General features: G+C 37.1%; 1 protein-coding gene across 4 annotated transcripts in view; it reads right to left on the bottom strand.

Moving 5' to 3' along the window:
- Window positions 1-2,792: 2,792 nt before the first annotated feature.
- Window positions 2,793-27,103, bottom strand: part of NBAS (NBAS subunit of NRZ tethering complex) — a 190,137-nt gene continuing 165,826 nt past the window's right edge. For all 4 annotated transcript variants that reach the window (XM_074861544.1, XM_074861545.1, XM_074861542.1 and 1 more), the window contains 3 exons: window positions 20,310-20,454; window positions 13,670-13,798; window positions 2,793-3,572 (listed from right to left, as the gene is read on the bottom strand). In XM_074861544.1, coding sequence (XP_074717645.1) covers window positions 3,297-3,572; window positions 13,670-13,798; window positions 20,310-20,454 — 550 coding nt within the window. In that variant the 3' untranslated portion in view covers window positions 2,793-3,296. The remainder of the gene's footprint in view (window positions 3,573-13,669; window positions 13,799-20,309; window positions 20,455-27,103) is intronic.

Below are 27,103 nucleotides of genomic sequence, written 5' to 3'. Positions count from 1 at the left end.
TGTTCTTACCTCTATGATGAACGTATCCGTATTCTATGGCCATGCACTCGAAGCGCCTTTTCACGACGCAGAATGTCAAAAAACAATAAATCACAAAAAGAATAATTATACAAGGAAACTAACCGATCATATGTAGCCACCCCACTCATTGAATTGCACTGTTTTGTTTATCAATACAAAAGTATGTACTCTGCACCTGTTACAATGAGAAATTGTGAATTATGATCTTGCTTCCCTACTCTCTGGTTCTACTTATCCAAAAGAAAGGTGATATATTCTGCTGCTTTGCTGCACCTATCAGGCAGCAAAAAGCTCCTCAAAGATGCAACACTATCAGTGTTTTTCAGGCAAAAGAGGACTGATTGCCCTAGGAAGCATTGCTCCTGGAGACACAACTGAACTCTTTATTCACCTGCTTTTGGGAGCACAAGCATCTTCAGAGCATAGACTTGTTTTGGGTAAAAAAAAAGTCTGCTCATGCTGTATTCTGACAGATCCCACCTGCAAATCAAACAAACAGACAAAACTGAACTGTTCAGCATCTTAATAAGTACTATTAATAATAAGGTTTCTTAATCTTTTAAAAACACACACACACACAAATAAATCCAAAACCAACACAAAGCATTTGCTACCGTATCTTGGTCACTCCCAGACCCTCAAATGCTATTCTACCATACAGAAGATACTAAAAGGCTGGCACTGGGATACACAGATCCTTGTTATGTGCCTCTTCTTTTTTTTTTTTTCCCCCCTTAAATTTTATTTTATTTAGAACATACACTCATGTAGGCTGATAATTTTGGATGTATATACTAAAAATGTTTCTTATAGATGAAGTTTTGAGTACAGAATAAATCAGGAGTAGTCCCGGCTACAGGGAAAACATTTATCATGGATTTGTAATGCCAGCAAAACAGAAAATGGACAGAAGATCAGTAACGCTTATTAGAGCTCTATCTACAGATCAGCTCTAAAGTGATGCTAAACACAAACTTTCCACGATCCTGAATGAGAATGGTCAGAAAATCTAGCACTGAATTTACTAACCTGAGAACAAAGCATGCGACTGACCAAAATGATCCATTGTACAGTACAGAAGTATCTTCTACAGAGTAATCCAAGCTTTTCTTGCTGGAGGTATGCCTGCTGGTTTTGCCTGCATCTACTGATTTCCAGTTATGTTGCCTTTTTTTAATTTTTCCTTTTTCTCTGCAATATACATTGCTTTACTAGTCTGGGGCTCTTGGGACTGCTAACAGAACAGAATTAAGGCAATATAGCTGAATGACATAAATTTGAATTTGGTATGTATGTCAGATACATGGATGAGAGAACCTTCCGTAAAACGCTAAAGGAGAGCTGGGACCCGCAAGTACAAAGAATAAGTTAACAATCTGAAGAATTAAAGCATTATTAAAAATCTTGTTAAGAATTCTATATAAGGTGGGAACTAAGGCTAACATCTGAACTATTTTCACAGTCACTAAAAGCTGATAAAACAAAGCAGATCCCAAGTCAAAGATGATGCTAGTGAGTCAGTTTTGGTTCCACAAATGTCATCACCTGTTTCTAAATCCTGAAGCCTAGGAAAGAATTCACTAATACAAATTTGTAATGAAATAGCTACTTTAAGCTTTTAATTCACTCTTTTTCCTTCTTTATGATTTAGGCTGACACTTAGGAAAAAGGAGGATTTTATAAACTGTTGTCTCAATAATAGTCAGCTTGTTACTATATTACATACTGAAGGGCTGGCTATCCCAAATAGCAGAAAGCTCAGATAAGAGTGTTATTACTGAAACACAGAGCAACTGCACTTGAACTGGATCCCTCTTCTGTTGCCAGATTTTGACTATTACCAGTGTTTACGGATTCATCACCAGCATCTGTACTGTAGACATGGTACAGCCAGCTAAATCACCTATGAACTGCAATCACTGCACTAGAATGGGTTTGGTGTTCTTTTGGGTTGTGTTTGCTCTGAGGAGGAAAGGCTACGGAGGACCCAATACCTACAAGAAAATTATCGAGATGACGGAGCCAGGCTGTTCACAGCATGCATGGTGGGAAGATGAGAGAAAACTGACAGAAGCTGAAATAAGACAGGTTCAAACAAGAGGGTAAACATAAAAAGCTTTTCAACATGGGAATGGCTAAGCAGTGGGACATTCATCCTTGAAGGTTTTCAAGACCCAGCTGAATGCAGTCCTGAGCAACCTGCAGGAGCTTAGATTACATTACCTCTAGAGATTGCTTACAAACGGTATTATCCTATGGATCTTATCGTGTGTAATGTTTCTGTATATTATTACATCAAAATTAGATCTGAACACAAGATTAGGCAAAAGATTTACAAATTAATTTTAACAACAAATTCCTATAAACACATGGAAACATTAAACTCTTGTTTATTACCTTGGTATTGCAGTGTAATAGATAGTCCCCTTGTTAAAAAAAACTCTGAAAACAATCAGAAATACTTTACCTTATTAAGACAGAAAGGCATTTGGAAATAAACACGCAACCTATGCAATTTTTCAGAACTCAGGGAAAATCAAAGTAAAATCCTTTAAAAGTGCATTCACAAAAGGTATCTACAAATGTTTAGGATTTCAGATGGGGCTTCCAAAATTGTGGAAAAAATACCTCAAAGACTAGAACTGTCTGCAAGCACAGGAGAGTTCAGCTTGTCCTTATGAATAAACATCACTAAGGAGAGACCGGAATGTCAGAAAAAGGGGCTAAGAAAATATTTATCTGTCTAAAAAAAAAGAAAAAAAGAGACTACAGTAAATGCAAAATATTTTATTTATTGCAAACAAAAGCTGTGGTAACAACATTGCACAATACCAAATGTTAAGGTTTTTAAATTCTCAGAAATTACTCTTCACTGTGATATTTTTTTTGTTCCGTATATCTTTATAATTATATTTTTACATTAGTTTTACATTATGACAAGAGTAAAGTACTTACAGAAATTAAGACAAATTGTATATAACTTGACAGCTTACTAATGTTTCATTTATATGTCACAGAGTGTAATCATTTAACAGTTTGATCTGAAAAGGATTATCAGATTCAATGCTTTACTAGTCATATAACAGAATGATATGGTCCGCACCAATAATTTTTTTAAACAATTAGAAGTATATGGGAATTCACTAAGTGTGCTGTTTGTATCTTCTACAAAATGTAGGTAATAACTAACTTTGTTACTTCACTAGAACAACAATTTCTCCCTTTTGTGTAAGATCTCCAGCAAGAAGACAGACAAATGCATAAATCCAACATTTTTAGATCCAATGCTGAATAGCCTGGAGGGCAGTAGTAAAAGTCCTGAGCGCAGGATGAGTCCCTCGATGAGACATCAAGAGAGACCCGGCCTCTGCATTGAACCCTGCTTCTTTAAGTTGTTTTGCTATTTCCTCTACATCCCAGTCTCCTTCTCCCTGGTTTGCCAGCAAGTGGTCAATAAGGCGAGGATAGAAGGCAGTAGATACGCACTTCACCACTAACTTGGCATTGAGGAGCAAGGAGAGTATTTCAGCATCACAACTGGAATCATCAACCTATGAAGGAAGAAAAATCCAAAGTAATTAAAAATTAATTACCAGATACATCCATCAACCAGAACATGTCATGACTGTTCTAACTGCACAGCGTGACCTTGAAAGCAAGATGAGTATTCCGTATGGATTAACAACAGGGATGCATACTTTGCATATGTCAGAATATATAAAGGTGTATCTTTAACAGTCTCTATCACATTAATATTAATATTTGACCTGCATGAAGTTAAGGAATAAGGATGCTTAACAACCCGGCTAGGATTACATGAACAGCTTTATAGACTTTTCACAGGTTCTCAGCCCCAGTGCAGAACGGACAGCACCATTTACCTCCATATCAAGAATGACACCCTCAGGAAAGTCAGGGCAGAGTATATTAAATTTTGCTCACATTATATTAATATAATATGTGACATTCCACATATTAATATGATAGGCAACATTCGCAGACTCAGATTTTCCAGAGTTTCAGCACTCACAGCAAAGAAGAGATTTTCAAAAGAATACACCTCATATTTTAAAAGATTTGGAGCACAGAGCTGCTACCCCTGTGAGACACCCTGGATCCCTCAGAAGAATTGATACATGAGAGCAGCCTCTTGAAAATCTTGTCTATAGGTTTACAAATAACACTATAGAATACTTTAATTTCTATTTCAGTTAATTTTGACATGTCTTTCCTGGGTTCCTTGAAATGCAGTGTTGTTTTAATCAGCTTAGGTCACTTACCACTTCAAGAAGTACACTAACACAAATACATATAACCAACAAAAAGGGTGAAAGGAGGGGTAGACAATAGTTTTCAATAGCTGTATCCTATCCAGTTACAAATAAACTAATGAAATTACACTACATTTACAAAACAACCTCTCAGTTTAAAAAAAAAAATCATCTGTCTGGTTAACCTCTGTTTCATTTTCCAGAAAAATTATGTACTATCTTACATGGTTGGTACCAGGGTACCAGCAAGTAATAAAGACCCTTAGATCCAGTGATTTGGCACCCCTGAAGACCAATTCAAGTTCTACACAGGACCACAGGATGTGACTACTGAATACCGAGAGATTTGGCACTGACACTTGATAGCTGAAATTAAGCAATTTTTAATCAAATTAGCATCACAAAACTTTTAATCTTGATTCTTTTCAGGACAGCATTTAAAGTTTCCTTGTCTCTCTGTTTTAGTTCTAGCTAAAACAGTGCAGAACTTTGCTTCCTTGTGTTCATGTGCAATGGGCTGCATCCACCCCTTACCTCACCAGTGTCACCATGAGCACACTGCAACAGGCACTTCTTGCTTATAACCCAATTCTCTGTCCCATGAAGTTTCCATACCCATTTCTTAGTAACATGTAAAGTGTCAATTTGCAGTCCTGGTGTGGCTTTTCTTTTTAATTATTTTTTTCTTCCAGAACAACTGAACAGAAGTATGATCCATTCATCCAGAAAATGTACTGGTAAAAAAATCCTACCTACTCGGACACATACACTGTGAGAGATCATGCACATCATTTAACACGGACCATCTACTGTGGGAGACTACTCTCTCCGGTTTCCCTATACAGGTAGTTAAACCAGAAACAGGCTGCTCAAAGCATAAATCAGAACAAGAATGCAATTTTCACTTGAATGCATGGAATTCCAAGACTCCCAACATCTGGCATCTTATTTGGAGTAATCGATATTACATTTGCATGTAGAGGAACACAGAGCATTCACGAGGAACTACCATGTAGCTCCTTGCATTGAAGTGGATGAGAAATCTGCAACTACCTTCAGGACAAAGAACTTCCTTTGAAGAAACAACAAATTCTTTTAGAAGATCCTTACTGTTTTACACTAATGAATTTAAGTTTCACTTCTGTGAAAGAGCTGAAAAGTCACCATGATGACTGAAAAGCATGTATGTGATAAGCAACGGAAATAGAATAATTTGTTGCTCTATTTTGGAAAAAAGGTACTCTACAAAACATAAAATATAATTTAAAAATTAAAAAGACAAAACACAAACTATTGTAGCATGAAAAGCTGTTATACCTCATTTTATCACCTTCATTTTGCCACTAATAACACAAGAGCATTACTTTGAATCTACTATTTTCACTTCCTTTGAAACTTCAGAGGCTTTCCAGAAAAACAGAATGTCTTTATCATGCTAACCAGGAAGAGAGTTTGCTGCTTCACCCTCATGCTACTTCTTCCATTACTTCATCTAGATATCTGTGTTTTTCTTTGCATTGAAATCTTAAAAATAAACTTGATTTCCTTCAAGATTTTCACAGATATGGATTAGAAAGCTAAGGCAACGATGTACAGCAGTTCTAAGTCCACTTTACAAAACAGTTCTAAGAACTGTAGGGATGTCCAGTCTTTAGTCCAATCTTTAAGTCTTCGATTATTTAATAATTCCTCTAAACTGTCATATGTTAATTAGTGACATGTTTTCCTGTTGAAGACAGGTTAATTCCTAGTGTTGGCATCTTGTAGCATACCACACAGCATACTAAGCCATTATCCAAACAGCTCTTGTCTCTTCCGTAATGGGAGGCTGCCCCACCTCTGAGCTCTGGGTGCTCAATTCTTGACCTGTATGTAGGATGCAACTTTACACAAGACTTCAGTGTTTGATTTTATGAACATAAAACGCAAACAGTAATTATAGTAATAAGATTAATAGCAGATGGGAGGTTTAATTTAAATTAATTTTTTTAGCTATTATTCAGTTAATGAAAAGTCCTGTAGATTAGTGTGACTGTGTCAAAAGCCTGCAAATGGAGAGAGACAAGTCTGAAAGTAAAAGGTGCTTTCTAGCATAAAACCATTAAACATCTGAGCTATACTATGGGGATGAAAATGCCCGCATGCAGAGAAACCTGTCTGTACTCATGCATAAATGAGATCATTGTGTCTTTACACATAACAAAAAAGCACACAAAAGGCTCTTGGTTGTGTCTGACAGCTCATCCTTAAGCACAAATAGTCCAGTAGGTTTAAACTGATTAACATTTCCCACTTTCTGATGTCAAGGCTGTCTGAAGACCTGGTCAGAAAGAGGAAACCTTTGCAATGTAATTGTCTCTAGGCAACTGGATGGAGACACAAGATGGCAACCAGACCCTGGGAACACCTTTCATGCAGCTAAAGCCACTGTATATATTCTGCAACTCTTTGGTCAGTCTAAGTGGAGTCTGACAAGTGTGGGAAGAATGCAGAGACACCATGGTTTAATAAGAAATCTGTATAAAAAAGGGCAGCTGAGAAAGTTAGATGAACTATTTACCATTTTGCAACTCCAGATCATGTCAATGTTTTTGACATCAGTTGAATATGAAGAGACAGTCACAGTCATTAGTTTAAATAAAAACAAATGCACACACCAAAATTCCTTACCAACACCTATAGATTGTCAACAAATCAATGTATATTTAAAAACCTTAATTAAGATAGCTTATACACTGAGCAGCGACGTTTAGATAAAACTGTAAGATTTTTTAAATTAAATCAATTTAAGTTTACCTTAAGACTACATGTATTTAAAATTAATTTTAAATCAGAACAACAAGCATTAAAGCAAAAAATTACTGAAACAATATAAAAGGTAAACACACATGGCATATATTTAAAAGTAAAAATACACCATAGAGAGTGTAATGTGGTGTTTGTGCAAGAAGTGACTCAGCAAAACTAGGACTCCCCAGCCTCAAAAAGAGGCAGCTTAGGGGGTAATAGCGCAGATAGCAACACCATTAGAGTATACAGGGTTTGATTAAGCACATTCTCTCATTAAAAAAGAATTATGAAGCATCAAACGAATCTAGTAGGATCACATTCAGAGTAAATTTAAAAAAAAAGGTTTTTTACACTGTTGAACTCTTTGGCAAATGATACTGCAGGACGTAAAACTCACCCAAGTTAAAGGAGAAACTGGACAAAATCGAGAAAGAAAACCACTGGCAGTTACTTACAGCTGAAAATAACTGGAAGTTGGGAGAACAGAATCTCAGAAAAATAGCCTATACATTTGTTCTACTCTTAACTCTTCACTAGACTTATAATTCTTCCATCCGTTGGAGCCAGGATACTGTTCCAGATGGACTTTCGATCCTCAAAATTTTACCTTTTAAAAAAATACTAATTCAAAACAACCTTCATGACTATTTTTGTTTGCCAATGATTTCAATCATATTTGAAATGTTGTTTAAATTAGCTCAGATTGGCTGTATATAAGCATATATACTTCTGGCATACATACCAAATATTAGCCTACAGTAGACACAGACTCTCTAAATGCACTACATTTTCTTTTTCAAAATCACTCTTTTGACAAGACTTGTAAACAAGAGACTAAAACCTGATTAACACAATTACTAAAAAGCACCCTTACCATCCCAGCGTTAAAAAGCTGCTTCTTCTGGGCAGGCAGCAGAAGTAGGATCTTCTTAAGAGTCACTTCTGATCTGCCTGCATATGCAGAGCTCTTGCTATCCCAAGATCCTAACTAAGCCTTAAAACGCTGCTTCCAGCAAAGTTTATCGCTGATCCCAGAAACACTATTCCAGTGATATGGGATGCAGCTGACTGCAGTTTAAGCAAGCCTCAGAGGCGCAGGTATCTTCTGCCCAAATTAACACACAACCACTTTCCATATTGTGTGAATAAACTATAAACCACAATAATGACAAACTCAGAGTATATATATGATGGAGAAAAATGTTTATGCCTATCTAGACTTCCATGCTAAGGGTGCTAAATTTTTCATTAGTGTAAAATCTGTTATTTCTGGAAGGCTTAAATGGGAGCAGCTTTACTTTTTCATATCCATCTCTCCTTCAGTAGGATTTGAAAGCAGATTTGGTGTGGTGCCCACACACAATGTGCACATGTACAAGTGAAAGAACTAATGGGGATAATTACGCTAAGAAGAGGAACTGACTTTTTTTCCTTGACTTACATACCTATTTAGGTATTGGCTGAAATCTGCTTTCAAGATGTAGGCATTCAAGTGGTTATCTCTGATTACTAGCTCACTCCTTTAGACTGCAATGATCAATACCCTTCCCTGTTACAGACATATATATTCATCTAGAAAGTGAACACAGAAACAGAACTGCAACAGATGCACTCATTTCCACTGAAGCAGTGCCACAGCACTCTGCTTCAAACAGGGCTTGTGCATTTTATCAAATTTCTCTTTAATGCAGAATTTATAAATGGATCTGCATCTACAGATAGAAAACCACATCTCAGCAAGGTTCCCCTCAAGAGGTAAAAAAGTGAGGACCCACTTGCACTCTGTCATCACGAGTCCTGAGCTCTTTCCGCACATCTTCAGCAGGATGGGGAGAAGCCGTGTCCCAGACTACCAAGTGCTGCTCTTGGAGAGGGTGAGGGATTCAAGCTGTTGCCCTAATGCCCTTGGCAAATGATCCAAACAAGGAGCAGTAGCGCAACATGTATTTGCCCCTACAGTACTACTGCATTTCTGAATCAGAATAGCAATTTGAGTTTTACGCTGAACTCAGCGATGCCAGTACATAATTAGTAAAGGTCAGGCCTGCCTGCCTGGGGCTTTGCCATCAGCACACTGATGTTATGAACTGCAAACAGGCTCAGGCTGGAGACACTCAGCTCTACCAAGGCAGCAGGTTCCCTGGGCAAGCAGAGACAGGGAGCCTGCAAGTTTTAAAAAAGCCTGCATGTGAAATAGGTGGGTGAAGATCAGCTTTGCCACAGGTGGCACCTCTTCTGCTGTACTCAGAAGAGGAACTTGAGGCATCCAGAAGGCTTTACTGATAAACCACTGAGGCCTCCAAAAATTCATGTGACCATGAATGTAAGAATTTTGTGGATCTGCTCTCCAAGCTCAAGCCCACATCTTGTATCAGCATCCAGTATTTTTTTTGGTTGCTAATACAGCCCACATGGACATTGTAGCTATACTTGCTACGATGCAGACTATCTGGAAAAAAAAAAATCTCTCCTGTAGTGAGAATTTTAGATAAGCAAGAGTAGGTCAGGTGGTATCTTTTGCCTAACTAAGGGGCAAGTCAGGGTCTGGGCAACTCCCTGTCAATATTGTTTGTGCAGGTGTCTAGAGGCTCTGGTATTAGCAATAGGCTATATTTCATACATAACTTATGCATTATAAAATCCATGTGTTATGAAATATGAATACTAATGGAAAGATAAGAGCTGCTGATGACGTAACAGCAGAAAAGAACTGAACCTGCTATTTCCCAGAGTATTAGCTCTCCACTACTATTGGAGGTAAAAATGCTTTTCAATTTATTCCTTATTGGAGTCTACAGCTATAGGACAAATACATAAGGGGAAAAACAGACAGAGATTAAAAAAACCTTAGAAAAATAAAATAGAGAAGGATACTCTACCATAATCACCATTAGCTTACATGCACATAATGTCTTTTAAAAGGTAAGCCACATCAAGTGAGTAACCATAAATGGCATAAGACACTGGAGAAACTGGAAATTCCATTATTTCATGCATTCTTCATGATTTTTCATATTAGATTTTTGAATAAATCATGTTGCAAAGGTGGTCTCAGTACTCCATCACTGAAAGTATAGTATGCAAACAGAGCTAAGTTATTTTAGATGAACTAAAAATATTTTCTAGTTCTAGCTTCTATTAAAGCCCTGACTGAAGAAGTATTTGCACTGATTATATTACCTCCCATTTGATAGCTGTTTTAACAGCATAACTACCAATAGGTAATAGAATATTTACTTGCTCTGGCAGAAGCATAAAGATCAGTCTTAATCTTTGAAAGATAACCAAGTGAACAGACAACACTGAAACCCTTCTCAAAAACAGTCTGACTCTTGAGGGCAAACTAAACCTTACTGGCAGTAATAAGCTTATTTAAGTAAAATGATTTTTAAAATTATTCACACACCACACAACACAGAGGAAGAATAGTTATTTCTGTTATCCAAAAAAGACAAGTGGCAGTTTATAAGAAGATACACAATAAAAAGAGAGGTCTGCAATTTCAAAAAAGCTTACACAAAATCTTGGTTGTTTTATTCCAGGCAAAGCTACACAACTCCTAGTATCAGCACTTCAGCATCATCCTTAACTGTAAACATCCATAAAGCTGTCAGCAGCATACAACAAATGGCTAACTAATACATCGTATCAGCAAGCAAGTGCTGTATTTTTCTCACAGCCATGTCTGTGGACTGCGTTAGCACTATGTCAGGGAATCAATAGCTATGATTTCCCTTTGCCAGATGTTATTTGTCCTTTTCCTGTTTAATGTAAGCAGAAATGGGCTTCCCATGAAAAATTCATTAAGAACTCTACAAAAAGCATTAATAGTCCAAATACTGTTTTTAAAAAGCAAGAAGTACCATACAAAATTATATTGAATAAACAACATTGACAGATCTAAGCAATATATGCACTTTTAGTACAACACCAACTAATGTAATCATAAGAGATGCATATAAAACAAGGAGTAAGACATAATTTTCTAAACAATGTAAGAACAGCTTTTAAATTTAGCATGGCACTCTTCTGTACTAGTTGCTTTTCTAACACTGGCAGTGGAATGTCACATTCAAGGTACTGGCTAAGCTCTGTGCCTGACGTAATGAATTCATTGACTTAAGATGAAACATTAGACCAAAGGTAAAAGCTTTGAAAATTCTAGGTTATCCAGCACTCTTACAGAACCATTTGCTCAAAGTAATACTGAATTTAGAAGGAAAAATTAGAAACAGCTTATCAAGCTGCCTCCTGCATAAGAAGACCAAAAAGAGTATTATTTTAGGCATGCACAAGTGTACAAAGTGCTTTATATTAGTAAGACAACAATATGGTTCCTGGCCCTAAAACTCCAATATAATCAACCTAGAGTGTAGAAAATTGAAAGCCATAGCACACTAGAAAGAAAAGGCCAGTTAAGAGCAATACAATTAGTAACCATTCAGAGAGTGCTACTGCACAGCATTATGCTTTGAAAATAGTTAAATAAAATGTACTCGGACACAAATTCCTGCTGGCAAGCTTCAGAGCTAGTCACTTACACAGCAGCTTTCATCTGTTAACAAAAAAGTCAATTTTAAAAGGTTAACAAGAACATATAGATGAGAAGGTGAATGCATATATCAGATCCCTGCTTGCTTTTCAATGAGATCATCCTGTTTAAAAACGGTTAGAAAAAAAGCCTTGCTTTGTAGACAAAATCTAAAATTGCACGTGGTAAAAGAAAACTATCGATACACAAGATAATCTACTATTCTTTTGATGGTTAATATTTATAAAATTATGTTCTGTGGAAAATTCAGAAAATTTGTGATTTGTATAAAGAAAAGGGAATATCAACATCCTCATAAAAACCTGTGGTTCTTTGCGTAGAATGCAAAACTCTACTAGGAAATACTCCAAATTCACACACGATGCTAACTATGGTATTGGAATTTTGATACAAACAGATATGAATTACATATAACATGTCCTGCCACCTTCCATGCTATGTTCATAGAGAACAGGTTAAAAAAGCTGGTGCTTCATCCATTTTGCTAACTAAGTCCTTCTGAAGGAAAATTAGCAATGTCTAGATGGATGGAACCTATGCTTCCAGATCTGTTGCTGCTCTGAGTGGTATTCACTGCTGTGTTCCAGAAAGGAGATAAATCCTTTCTCTAAGAAGCTCATCTAACCTTCTCGAATGGAATGTGCGGTGTAAGAAGGAAAGACATGGCACATGAGCAGGAATAAGTGAGGAGAGACTTAAGGGAGAATCCTGGGAAGAGCAGGACACATAGTATCTTTTCTAGGGGACAGAGGATGCACTGTTTGTTGCCATCAAGGAATCTGAAAAATTTGTGGCAATTAATATAACTAGAGCAGAGGGCCTGCCCTAGAAGGCTACTGCAGAAATGGAGGAATGTTTGCCTACATTGTGTATCTCAGAAAAGAGTTATAATTTCAATCTGAACTCCTACAAATCATGTTTTTTAAAGCTTTTGTGTTTTGAGTATGCTTATGTTAAAAAGATATACACAGTTTCATTTCTGCTTCTGTATGGGCCGTCTTATTCTGAAGTAGCATATGGGAAATTTAACATCAATTATTATTTTATACTGCAATAAACAACCAAGAGCTCCCACAGATACAGTGCAGAAGTTGAAAATATTAGAGATGAGGTTTTCCTATTGTAAATATTACGATTCTGGAAACATTTAATGCAGTTAATTCAGCCAGATAGAAAAACCATTCCCTTTCATATAAAGGTCTGAGAACATTTCCCTGTTCTTTTGGGACAGAACGCTAGATTGCAGACCACAGCTAACATAAAATCCAAGAAAGTCAGGTTTTACATGCACAGTTCAATTAAGAGTTTCAAGAAGTTTTAAACCCATCTCAGTTTTCAGAAAAAAAGATAAAAGATAATATAATGCTTTTGTCTAGGAGATGAGCTTTCATCTTTTTAGGTGTTTCTTCTTAACTGAAAAGCAAATACACAGAAAAAAAAAGAGTAATGTAACTTTATATAACAGTTGAAAAATATACAGTAATGTCTTTCAGTTCTTGTCTGAAGAAAAAAAGACAGTATTTAGGTTTTCTTCTCCAGAAACTTTGCTGCTGGATAGAATAAAACCTGTTTAGAAATGCATGAAAGTCCCAAACATACCAACTTGCATTTTAACCTTTCTACAACAAAACCAGTGATGTAACACCTCTCCATGTGTATATAAACAGACTGCCAAGTTTGTCAGAAACAAGCTAACTCATATGATACACTATTACCACTTCAAAAAACCCCCAAAGTGCTAGAATATGAACACAGAGGTAACAATCTACTTTATATAACAGAACAGTTTCTGTTCCACCACACTGACTTAAGATAGCATACTAAGTAATTTAAAGAAAGTGCTATGAGTTTTAATCACCTTAAGTCTATATAAAAGATCTTTACTAACCCTGTGTTACTGCTCACTGTGGACACAATAGCTGTGGAAAATCTTAATAATGATAAGGGTCTCAATAGTCTCTGCTTACCATATGAAGATAAAAGAGCTAATTTATTACCTCAAACTCTGAAAGGTGGTTAATTCAACTGCTCATACCTTAGCAACAGCTGTTATCTGCTCCAGTGCCACAGCGTGAAGATCTTGATCTTTGCTTTCTACCAGCAGTTTCAGGGATGGCAGCAGGAGGGACTGGTTAAGCAGCAGCAAACATAATTCTTTTATACACTGAAAATAAAAGTAAACTCATTTGGTGAGATCTCCAGAGATATTAACATCATCATTCACACTGAAATTTATGAAAATTCTATGTCAAATGCAAAATGAAAACCAAACTGCCACAACAAATGAACTCCCTGTTGGAAATAACTCTTCGGAAACTTGAAAGGACGAATTTAGAAAAATGTGGAATACAGGGTTATAAGTGAAATGTTTGTTATATTAAGACAAGGCTGGTACTGAATCACCATTACAACCTGGACAACTGAAAGAACAACAGAGCAATCTCTGTGGGACGAATATATCTGTGTTTACTGAAATACCGTAAAACACATGAAGAAACTTACTAGACACTTGTGACGTTTCTGTAACTCAATTATGCAATCATAAAAATGGAACAAAATAAAAAGGAAATAACAGTACATAACAGTTCAGCATCATAAAGTTGTGTTGCAAAATCTTTCCAAATTTTATACAATTTTTCATACTTGATTAGTTTAGCAAATTAACTTTCCCTCATTCACCTCATTTCTCATTTTTTATAATATAGCTCAAATTTAGCATCATAAATCTTCTGCAAGAAGAAAGTGGACAGAGAAATATTAAAAACAAAACAAAACAACCCCTCCAACAAACCTACTGTCCATTTCCAAATTTTTAACTTGGCTTTTAGTTAAAACCAAAAAATAAAACATCCTACACGTGGTTTCTCTTCCTCAATATTGCAGTGATTTTTTTCATTTATAAATCAAAAAGTATTTCAACTAACAAATTACATTATAAATCAAATTATAACTTCCCTTTCCCTTTTCTGTTATTTCCAAGAATTTGGGTCATTTGTCACAATCATTTCCCAATGAGGGCCATCAAAGATGCCCCACATTCCAGGACAACTTACACTAAGTGCTCTGGATTTGTATGATAGTCACCTTGAAAATGGTAACCAACTCTCTGAGGTGCTCTGCGTTTCACCCCAACATTTAGAGAGCAATTCCTCATCAGCTAAATATTAAGCTGAGAGAATGCAAGTCATATATTTTTTGCATCTTTTGCAGTTTAATGACAAGCGTAACAATTTGATGACCAAGATGCAACCACACTTTCAGCAGTGTGGTTTTAGTAGCTGTGAACCTAAAAGCCTAAAAATTATTTGCAGATGAAGAGATGTTAAGTGCTCCAACTGTAATGTACTGCAGAGACACCTGGCCTTGCTTGGCACAGGGAGCTCTCTGGCTGCACGTTGCTCAGTTTTTTCTACATTTTTATCTTCAAGACACACTGCCTAGAAGGATATATTCTATCACACCAAGCTCTGACTCACTGAGGCAAGGCTTGTTCTTTTACCCAGACTTGTTCCCTTAAACTTGTATTCTCTACTGCTACTGATTGTTGACGTCTTCAGTGAAGGATATGATACAGGATCAAGGAATAAGAAAATTAAATAAATATATTAAGCTTTGTCTGATCAGTCATACACTTACTAAACTTCTGATAATCTCATATTCCACTGTATTTCTTTTGAGCCGTGTACCTGCTATTCCAGCAAACTTACTGAATGCAAAGTTAGAGATCCACTCTAAATGTCTCCTTTTAATGAAAATGTGTATCCAGAAAAATAAATGCAATTTACATTCAGAAAAATAAATTCTGAGAGTCATAAAATACATAATCTCAACAAAACAGCAATTTTACCATGCTTGGTAACTTTTTCTGTCTGGAAGCCTCTCAAAACTAACTGGAGAAGCAGTGTCATAAGAAATAACACATAACTATAAAAAGTCTCTCTAAAAGAACACCAAATCATATTTTGGGGTGTGGAAGGAAGAAAAGGAAACTAAAATTATAAAATGTAACTAGGTACAGTACATATTTAAAGCAACAAGGCAGAGAGAGAGAAAAAATGCAGATGCTGCATCAGAGCTTGCGTTCTCAATGAGCTGTTTTAAAATAAAGAAAAATTAAACCTCTCAGCAAGTAAATGCAAAATAATACAGAAATTAACATTGCTATTTTCAAAGCAATAACATTTAACTCAGATGATATGCCAGCGTTTTGTTTTCTTCTTAGATGCTTCACAATTACACTCTAATACTGGTTACACGTTCTAATGGGACATGTTCTAACACAGTCTACCTTGCTCATCACAGAGGCATAAGGCCTTCACATAAGAAAACACATGTTTAGCTAACCAATTAACTTCTGTTTTTCTTACAACACCAAATTTTGAAGCCAAAGGTCACTAGATTTCAAGGGGCACCAGTCAGATGACTTCAGTAACTCTGTGCCTGATAACATGTCTAGCAGACATATCCAGTCTTACCTACAGATATGTTTGAGTATAGAGAATCCATCATCTCTCTTGAAAGAGAACTATACATTCCAACAACTACTGTCAAAATATCATGCCTTACGCTAAAATTTGAAAATCTCTAAATTCAACTCAATTGGTTCTTGTTACGTCTTTCTTTGTAGATCAAGAGAGAATTTTACTGGCTTGTGTTCCATCTAAAAATATCTGAGAATACAATCAATCACCTCTTGACCTCTGATAACACACTGCACTCCTTCAGTCTTTCACTTCAAGTTATTTTCATCCATGCACTAATTTTTGCAGGTTCTCTCTTTTGCTCCTCATTTTTCAGTGTCCTCTTAAAATGCAGCTATAGTAACAGGGTGTTTTATTTTAACGCCAGTCTTGCCAGTGGTTTATGGAGAAGGGTACTTACTTGGTATCTTATAAGGGACTGTGCTGTCTCTGTTTTCCTTATGACACTACATCATGCTGACATACTGATATGAAAAAAAGCTAACAAAAAGCCAAGAAAAGCAAAGTGTTAAATGTCTTTTTTGCTTTAATTCTAATTAAAAGATCTCAAGCAAAAGAACAGTTAACAGTTGCCAATAACAATGGGTGAGAGTTCAGCATTGAAAATTCAGGCTAGAATAAAAAAAGATGTTTCTGGGCCTGAAAAATTGACCCCCAAACACCTACAGAAATAATAAATCAAGTTAAGAGACATAACCCTCAAGAACATGACAGGTTACAAAAGACTGGAAAAGAGAAATAAAGTCTCTTTCAGACATGGAAGAAAGCAGGCATGAAAGGGGAAATGATACTGTAGACCTATCAGACACTCCCCAGTTCATGAAAACCGTCAAAACATAAAATGAAAAACCAAACATAAAAAGATTTGTATGGAAATATGTTCCCCCAGGGCCCTGCAACAAGTTCTGTCGTTAGGAATAAGACCATCACTATGGCATATTTTGACTTTAGCGAAGACTTCAAAAATGTCATATGAAACACTGTCCTCTGCACCAGGGAAATAAGGTGTAGGATAGTGTGGTCCAACTTGCAAACCCTTGGAGTGGCCTCCAACCCTTTTTCCACAGGAAGGGACTGGACAACTTGCCAAGCACTGAAGACTGTCCAAATAATACAAATACCTCCTCATACCTCTGCCACAAATGACTGCACTGCTGCTCTGGACAGGAAATGGAAATACAACCCTAAGCAGCAAGCCACCACCCACAGCACTTCTCAGAGCAACACAAGTGGCCTTCTTTTCTGCAATAAGTACTTGAAAGCACTTGAGTGTCTGCCTGCCTTCAGTGAGAGGCTGTGCTTAGAGGGGGTATGATGTTACCTGCGAGAGGGACAAGTCCTAATTCAAAATCTGGATCACTATGATTTAGCTGAAACTTTTTTAAGATAGCTTTTGTCTTCTACCTAGTCATGCAGCTATCGATGGTTCACTGTGACACCAGTGATGCATATAAACCAGATTTCATAGGAGTCTGTTTTGGTCTCAGTATTATTCAGTACTTTCATGGATGGCTTGAAGGGCTGGATAATGAGTACAAAACAGTATTGTATCTGGAAAGGCTGAAAGCAGACTGAAGTGCAGCATTTAAATTCAAAATTATCTGAACAAAATGATCAGAGACAACAGTGAATAAAGAAAAATAATGTAAACTCATATAATAAAACCTGGAACAACTATCTACAAAAACAGAAAAAAAGAGACCAACTAGCTGCTATATTAATCGAGGAGATAAACATCTTATGTCCACCAGGACTCCAGGGTGATTACAGATAAGAGACTAGATGCATTCTCCCATTTAGGTGTTTATGTCAACTGACACATGACCCACAGGTTGTTAGAAAAACATGAGATATTCAGAGGAGTCACACTTTGACAATTACTGGGGGGAGAAGAATTTGCCCCTTTCTAAAGAGATTAATCAGACAGTGCACATGTCAGACAGTGCAAACACATGTGCCTTCCAAGCAAATAAAAGAATGCTTATTTCATTGAAGAGGAATGGAAAAATCTAAAAATCTATCTACTGAAAAATGTAAATTAAAAAAAACTCAACACACACACATACACAGATACAAATATTAAAGCTACGGAACTCTCTTTTAAAAGACATTAAAAAATAACTTGGCTATAAAAAACTAGGAAGACCAGCAGGAGGTAAAATAAAGGAAGAGAGAAATCTTTCTGATTACATCCAAAGAAATAGTTTTTCCAACTTCTAGACCATCATGACTTGAAGTTAAACGTATTTTCTAACACAACCGTTGGACTTCAGAATGGCAAATGTTATTCATGTGATAAACTGATCTCTCAGTTTTTAGAATTCATTCTATGTCTGTCTTCTTAATCAGTCTATTTATTGAAATGTGAAGTCATCTAAACAGGTTAATTGTTGGTAATCAGATTTTCATCTTATTCAGCCACACGATCTCAACTCTCTAATTTGTGCGCTTAAGTAGTGTAGCTGTGCATACAAATAAGTTACTTAAATCTATCCATGTCATTCCCCCTCTTCTCAAGTAGTGACCTAAAGCAATAAAGCCTATGTTTGTAGGTAACTGCACAATTACACATTTTAGTGCAACTCCTGTTGCTGTACAGCATTCTAGTCATATAAAAAGGTCTTTTACATCAGTAAAGCTTTATGTTTGAGGACCAGAGTATCTTCATACTGTACCTGTACATTCATACCTATATGGAGGGCTCTTCCAACATCCTGTACCATTAAAAGAGGAGGACACCTCCAACCAAAGCTGCCAACCAATACCAAAACTGTCTGCAAACAGGGATTTGTTATAGAATTCAAGAAAAAGTTTACTCAAGAGAACTGAACAAATCACGACCCATTCTTGAGCTGAACTCTTGGTGAACTGACTGCTGTATGACAGTGACCCTCAGTGGAATTTGTCTTCCTGCATTGCCGAGATGAAGTAGAACATTTTACTTGACAAAGTTTGACTGCTCCTATGCACAAGTAAGATCATGAGTTTATGAGCTATGATGTGCCATTCAACACCTTATAAAGAAAATCTACATATAATTACCCCAGTCCCAGGGATACATAGACCTGTCTTCCACCAAAACTTTCTGGAGGGATGAATAAATTAATACATGTATTTATCATTTCAGCTTACTGACACCTTCTGGAATCATGTTTTACATAAATTTTGAACTTGATTCAAACCAGTCGGTTGGACTATTTAAAAAAACCCCACACACCCACCTGTCTGTATTTTAAACAGAATGTGTTGTTTCTATTCTGCTTCTAGTCTTAACATCAGCTGTTTTCCATAACAGATTGACTGAGTGGAAATGATTGTAAGGGATTAATCAGCCTACTAAAAATATGCACATGACTACTCTTAAGTTGTGTGAAGTTTATTAAGCATTTCTCCAATCTGTCTTCATTAATATACAATGTTTACGTACAAAATGCTTCAATAATTTTATACTTAACGAGATGCTTGCATTGAAGTATGCATGCATAGTTAAGGAAGACAGAACACCATGGTTATTACAAAGCAATTACTTGTATATTCATTTTTTTCAACCACCAACACATTTTTCAAGGATTCTTCACTAAATCTGTATGAATTTATTAGTGAGAAAATTACGGATTATTTTATTAACAGCTTTTGACACACTGACTTCAATGACAATACACTATTAAAGCCTTTCTACAAATACGTCAAAGAATAATTTATACTGGAACAGACCTCTAACAGTCAGTTAATCCAACTAGCCTCCACTCAAAGCATGTCCAACAAGATCAAATTGCCCATGATGTCATTCAGCCAAGTTCTGAATACCTGCAAGGACAGTGACTCCATGTCTCTAATGTTTCACCAGTTTAATGGTGAAAAAAAATTTTCCTTGTATGTTATGAGAGTTTTTGATGCTGTAACTTGTCTCTACTGCTTCTTATTCTATCACTGAGTGTTCTCTGAGAGGCTGGCTCTGTCTCCTCTACATGTTGCTTCATCTGCATATTTAAAGACAGCAATATGATCTCCCTCAGCCATCTCTTCTTAAGACAGAATGAACCCAGTTCTCAGCCTCTCTGCATTTATTGTGCTCCAGCCCCCTAATCATCTTGTTAACTCTCCATCGGACTTGATCCAGTATGGCAACATTCTTCTTGTAGCTGGGATCCCGAAATAGGACTCATACCCGGGATACCCAAAGTTAAAACTTACCTCAACAGGGAGCATGTGCTTTGTCTCATACAAAGAACGGCACATTTTCAAAATTTCATTTCCTGTGCTCTCCTTTTCCTCAGGTGGGCATCTGTGGAGCATAACAGTCCCCAGCTTCACCCAGGGATTATCATCTGTGCATGATCTGCCCAGAAAAAACAGAGATGTATACAGAATATAATTATACATACACACCCCCACCATTTTCTATAGGTGTTTTTTTTTTTTCCGTGTGTGCGAATTAAAGTACAATCTCATGAAGGAGAGAGGAAAATGTTTTGAGACAAGTTACTACCCTGATGCCATCTTTCTTTCAATGCCATAAAGATGCTAAAGTATTTGGAATTGTAACATGCCGTTACAATCCCTGAGGAATCACACACCAGATAAAGACTGATCAAACTGGAATAGCATGCTTCTCCTGGCTTTATACCAGCTGATTTCCCAAGCAGAATGATATTGAGGGAGGAGTGACAGGAATATAGCATTCCTAATTTTGTTTGCTTTGATCACATTCTAACAGCATCTGTGTCTCAGGTATCTGTCTCTTGCTTCTGAGTGAAGAAAATATATCCAAGATTCACATTTTAATTTTCAGGTCCAACAAGTACAAACAAAAATAAACTTTTTCTATAGCCCATCCAAACAGAGTAGGAGAGTGAAAGTACATGCATCTGTACTTCTCCGTTAGTAGATATGGATGCAGATACATTTGTTCTACATATTTAAAATGTTCTTTTCATTCCACACAGAACTTCATGCCATGTCACCATTACAGTCAGACTTAAACAGACAGCAGAGAATAGATACAAGTAAATTTTTTCACACATGACGGCAAAAGCAATGTTTACTATAAAGTCTTGTTGCTGGAACATTTCTTGGCCTACAGTTGCTATTTGCTAGATCATGGAGATGCTTGGCTACTTTTGTTAGGGATAGGTCTAATTGCTAGAACTGGATATACTGACAGAAATGGGTAGCAGACCGTAGCTTTTTTAAAATTATAATGATTTAAATGATAGCATGAAGTGTTAACACCAGAACACATCCACCATTTTCCTAATGTGAATTAAGTTAGTGCATTTCAATTCCCATCTACAATGGGCTAAAACCATGCACAATCACAGTTTAGATCATTATTATATTAAGCCACAGTAACACGAGCACTATGTTCATTTGTGCATAAACTTAGGAGGGCACAAAAAGTGGTTTAAAAATCACCCCATCAATCTCTTCCGCCATTAATCAGCATCCCAAAGATATGGGAAACTTTTCATTTTAGCTTGAAGGAAAAAAAGAAAAAAAAAAATCACAAGATAACTAAATCTAGCACATTTGGTTTTACAATTTAGTGTAAATTAAGATACTCATCCAGCACACGTGGAAAGTAGCAGTGAAGCACTGTCAAAGTGCTGCTTTTCAAAGATATTATTTAGCAGCAATTGTTGAAAGTAACACATTAATAAAACTGTAAGTGGAGTTCGCTAAGAGAGTCTGTTGGATTGACATATACCAAGGAATAGGTCTGACAAGCCGGAAAGGATAACCACCAATATCTACTCTTTCATATATAAAAGCTCTCTCATGTTCACCTTCCACTTTCGAAAGTATATACTGTAAACAAAACCAGCTCCACAGGAAGCTGACATTATATCCTAACATGAAAACCAGACAGAGATGCTAGGAGTGTGTAACTTTGAATGCAAACTAAATAGAAGTCATTATCTTTATTCCTTCCAACAACTTAATTGAGCCTTTCCATCAGTCACAGTCACTGAGCACAGAGCGGCCACAAGCCCGACTGGGAACAGCAGAGCTCCTCCTCTCCTCTCCTTCCAGCCTGATGGGTCGAACCCAAAGATACCAGCTTATTCAACAAGCAGAACATGATGCACTTAATCTGTGAACCCTCAGTCAGGTTAGAACAAGAAAAAAAAAAAAAAACCTGCAACTCCATCTTTGCCACTGGTTAAATTGATAGCTCCTGCTATGTGATCCATCTCTTGCTTAGAGGCACGGAAAGTCATCATGAATTTCCATTTTTATAGCTGCTGCCTCCAGAGTACACTAAGAAAACCTATAAGAATTTCCCATTAGAAAAAGAAAACAAAAAAATCACAATACAAAACACTGAAGTTAGAAATAGCCAGAAAGATGCAAGGCCACAAGGCTTGTGATGTGCAGGTTTACTTATTTAAGTAAGGTATCGGATAGGTACTTTACATATATGAAGTTTTTCTCAACACAATTCCTTATAATGATTTTTAATACTTGTGTGATCTATTAACAAATATCCGTTACCTGCTATCTCTGATAGAAACAAGATTCAGTCATGAAAAATCTGATAACTACAGGCAGAATTCAGCTTTCTTCTTTCCTAAATTTTACCTTAGTTCAACTATGGTTAAAATAATTTCTCAACAGGAAAAAAGTAATTTTTTTAAAAACTCAGCAGGAATGCATTATTTTTTTGCCCAGAACCAAAAGAGGAAAGTATTGGATTAAGTTAAAAAACAGAAAGGTGAACTAAGCTATTGAGTCCCTAAAGCTGGTCTTTTTGAGTACCAAAACCCCTTATCAATATTTAAAATAAAATACAAAAAATGCCTTTTGAATGTAGGCAGCAAGTTCCAAAGGACTGCAGAGCTTCAGGTACTGTCAGTAACTTCTTTTAAAAACATTTTTATGAAATGTTTAAAATGACATCTGAATATGAGCTACCTAGACAGAAAAAGCATGCATGCATAACAGGGGTGTGAAAAAAAAATTTTTAAAAGTATATGGTTTTGAGTGCTGACTGAAACAACCTCTATGTTTCCTCACACTCAACATGGCATATTATGATATGAAGAGAATCATATTTGCAGGTGAATAATGAGCATTATTCTAGCTGGAATGTTTTAAAATACAAGAACTCAAAAAAACTATTAAAAAGCATAGACTTATCATTAACAGAGATGTCACAAAATTATTAAAAAAAGCAGCTACTAAAAAAACCCCAAACCAGTTCTTTTACTTCTCCTTCTTTTTGAATCTTTATAGAATGTAAATCGCATTTTCTAGCTTTATATTCTAAGTATTCAATATTTACTGGTAGGTCGAAAACCAAAATTCTAAGTATTCTGATGACTCAGACTTAAATTCCCCAGTTCCTTCACATATTACACTGGCAGTTAACAATCAGTGAGCAACAATGACCCTTTTCTGAAGCAGAGGAAAAAAATAAGATTAAACAAAAATCTTAATATATATGGCTAAACAATTGGCTTAACTGCTCACAGTTTCCCTCTTTGCTCAAGAATTTAATACAACTTGCATTAAAAGGAAATTGTTGAAAACCTCACTGTCAAAACAGTTCCTGCTCCTTACTCCAACCCAGTCATCAAGGCAGGTTTTTCAGAAACACAATTTCAGGAACATATATATAAAAAAAACCTCCCTAGGCTGGGAAGCATAACTGAACGCTGTTAACATGAAAGTATGCAACAGAGGCAGAAGAGGGAAGAAGAAGCAAAGCAAGACGACCCCAGAGCAGAGCACGCTTGCAGCGGCCTTCCCAGAGATGAGAGACAGGTGTATGATAGCGACTGTCAATGACAACAGGGAGAGAGAGGAAAGAAGGTTCAGTTAATGAAGGCGGAAAGTACCAAAGATTTTTCTGATTGCTCCTGGGCCTCAGACTTACAGCACAATCTCTGCTTCCTGGCTGACATGAATAATTCCAGGATTTACAAAGTAAAATAATTCAAAATAATAAAATTCAAAATAATTAAAAAGAAATGTAAACAATTCCCAGCACACTGTAACAAGAGGCAGTTGTAAAAAAAAAAAAAAAAAATCTACCTACCTACTTGACAAGACTTTACGAAATTAATCCTGTCTTGTATCAGGGAATACTGAAGAGAGCTGTACCTGACTTTTAAAACCAATCATACCTGAGGTGGTGGGATTAAGGGGGGAACGAGGACAGAACTTCATTTTAGTAGCAATATTAGATGTTAAGACAGATGTTTTGAACTCTCTCAAATTCATTTTAATGACAGCACACTGATTTTAAAAGCCAAAATTCAGTTTGAAAACATTTCTGCACACCAAATATATTATTTCTCTAGGCAAAAATAAGAAATACACTTTTTTTTAGTTTTATATAAAATGTGTAATTACAAGGCCTAGATTTAAATTTAGGTTAAGTCCTTGTAACACGTACTTAACATTTGTCTTTTAGACTTGTTAATAAAAACAAAAAAAACAAAGCACCCCAAAAAACCCACAGAACTCCAAAATATATTTGACTGAGCCAGTACAACTCAGTGGGAGAAAAGATCATTTACAAAAAGGACTCATAACTATGATCATGCTGTCTACCATTAAAATCTCATGTATGCTTTTTGAAAGCACTAGAAATGAGCTACAAAGGACTTTCAAGACACAATGAGTATTCCTAATGTGTTGGGTTTGTGTATGTGTGGTTGGGTTTTGTTAGTCAGGGAGGGGGCTACAGCAGTGACCCCTGTGAGAAGCTTCTCGAAGGCTCTCCCGGCTCCAAGCTGGACCTGCCTCTGGCCAAGGCCAAGCCAATTAACGATGGTGGCTTGCCTCTGTGATAACGTATTTAAGGGGAACCTTGGAGGAGGAGGAGTTGTGAAGAGAAGTTGTGAGGGAGGCACCTGTGCACACACTGAGGTCAGTGAAGATGGGGGGAGGTACGCCAGAGCAGAGACCACCCCTGCAGCCTGTGGTGAGAGGGCAGGCTGTCTCACTGCAGCCCATGGAGGTCCCACAGTGGAGCAGATGCCCACTTGCAGCCTGTAGAGGACCCCACGCCGGAGCAGGTGGCTGTGCCCAAGGAAGGCTGCACTGGAGCCTTCTGAGGGAAGCCCACGCTGGAGCAGGCTGCTCCTGGGAGGACTGCAATGCGCAGGAGGGACCCACGCTGCAGCAGTCTGTGGAAGACTGTCTCCTGTGGGAGGGACCCCATGCTGGAGCACGGGAAGAGTGTGAGGAGTCCTCCCACTGAGGAGGAAGGAGCACCAGAAAGAATGTGTGATGAACTGACCGCAACCCCCATTCCCCATCCCCCTGCGCAGTTTGGGGGGAGGAGGTAGAGAAATTGGGAGCAAAGCTGAGCCCAGGAAGAAGGGAGGGGTGGGAGGAAGGTGTTTCTAAGATGTGGTTGGATTTCTCACTATACTACTCTGATTTGACTGGTACATTAGTGGTGGTGTTCAAATGAAATGGTGTTTTTTCTATTTTCCCAAATAGAGTCTGTCTTTTGCTCATGACCATAATGTCATCCCTCCCCTTCCTTGTCTCAATCTCTGAGCATTTTGTTACATTTCTCATCCCCATCTCACCGCAGGGCAGAAGTGAGTGAGCAGCCACGTGGTACTCAGTCGTCCTCTGGGCTTAAACCAAGACACTGCTGACACAGCACTTACAAAGTACTTAATGAGTCTTGCAAGTATTGTTAGTAACAAAAATAGAAGCCATAATAAAAGGAAAGCAATGGGAATATAAACAGAGAAAGACCCCAGGGATTGAAAAATTCCCCTTGATGTATTTTTCTATTGGGAAAATTCTTCGTAGGAAAGGGAAAACTGAACCATCATTGACTTACCTCATTAAATAAATAAATAAATAGTAAAAGAAAGCAGAAATGTAACACTCCTACAAAGAGAACAACCAAGAAAAAAGGAGGGAAAAGGGCAGAAGAACAACTAAATCTCTGTCATTTCTTTCAAGATGAGCCTCCACTCTGTTCTTCCCTGGCAAAACAATGCTCAGGCAGGGAAGAGAACACACTAGATGATTTTTACCACCCTTCAAGCTAGTGGAGAAAACTGAACAATGAAACAATGGTTGTAACTATGTCCTGTGCCCACCACCCTTTAAAAAAAAAAAAAAACGCACAAACTAACAAACCCGAACTTAAACAGAAACAAACAAAATATTTCCTATGCTATGAACACAACTGATTGCTCCACTAATTAAATTTCTTTTCATTTTTAGTCTGTTCAAAGTTTCAGACAAACTCAAGAAAATCTGGCAAATCTGAACTACTCTTAATTTCCCTGGAGATAATGACTAAGAATTTAGTGATCAACCTCAGAAAAGTAGTTGGGAGTCTGCACTGTAGATGACACTTGGGAATTATAGTAATCAGAGGTCCTCTGTGAAATCAGTATAGGTGGCTATTAGTAGTGAAAGAGAAGGGGGCAATTTTCTCCTGAAGGCTTTCCAAAGCTTCCTGGCAAACTCAAAGTAGAGAAGAGAGACACTGAAAATTTTAAATAAATTATTAAATAAATAAATAATCTAATGTTACGGTATAATTTGCAATTTGTTCTTAGCATAAAGTCTCAAGACACAGGCTGGTCAGCCTCACCTCAGTTCCTGGGAAGATGAAGCAAATCCTCTTGGAAGCATTTCCAAGCAAATGAAGGACGAGAAATAGACTGGGAATACTCAGCATAGACTTAAAGAGGTGAAATCGTGTCTTACCAACCTGATACACTTCTACGATTAAATGACTGGCTTGGTAGATGATGACCATGACCAATACCTTAAATTAATTGAGCAAGGCTTTTGACACTGTCTCCCACAATGTCCTCATTCACAAACTAATGAAGCAAGATAAGTGGACAGTGAGACAGACTGAAAATAGGCTGAACTGCCAAGCTCAAATGGTTGTGATCGGTGGCACAAAGTCCAGTTGGAGACCAGTGACCACTGGTGGACCCCAGGGTCTATACTGAGGCCAATATTCTAACATCTTCATTGAGAACCAGGATGAC

This window comes from Strix uralensis, chromosome 3, assembly GCF_047716275.1.
Source record: "Strix uralensis isolate ZFMK-TIS-50842 chromosome 3, bStrUra1, whole genome shotgun sequence".
NCBI lineage: Eukaryota > Metazoa > Chordata > Aves > Strigiformes > Strigidae > Strix > Strix uralensis.
This window is presented reverse-complemented; position numbering and strand designations above follow the sequence as displayed.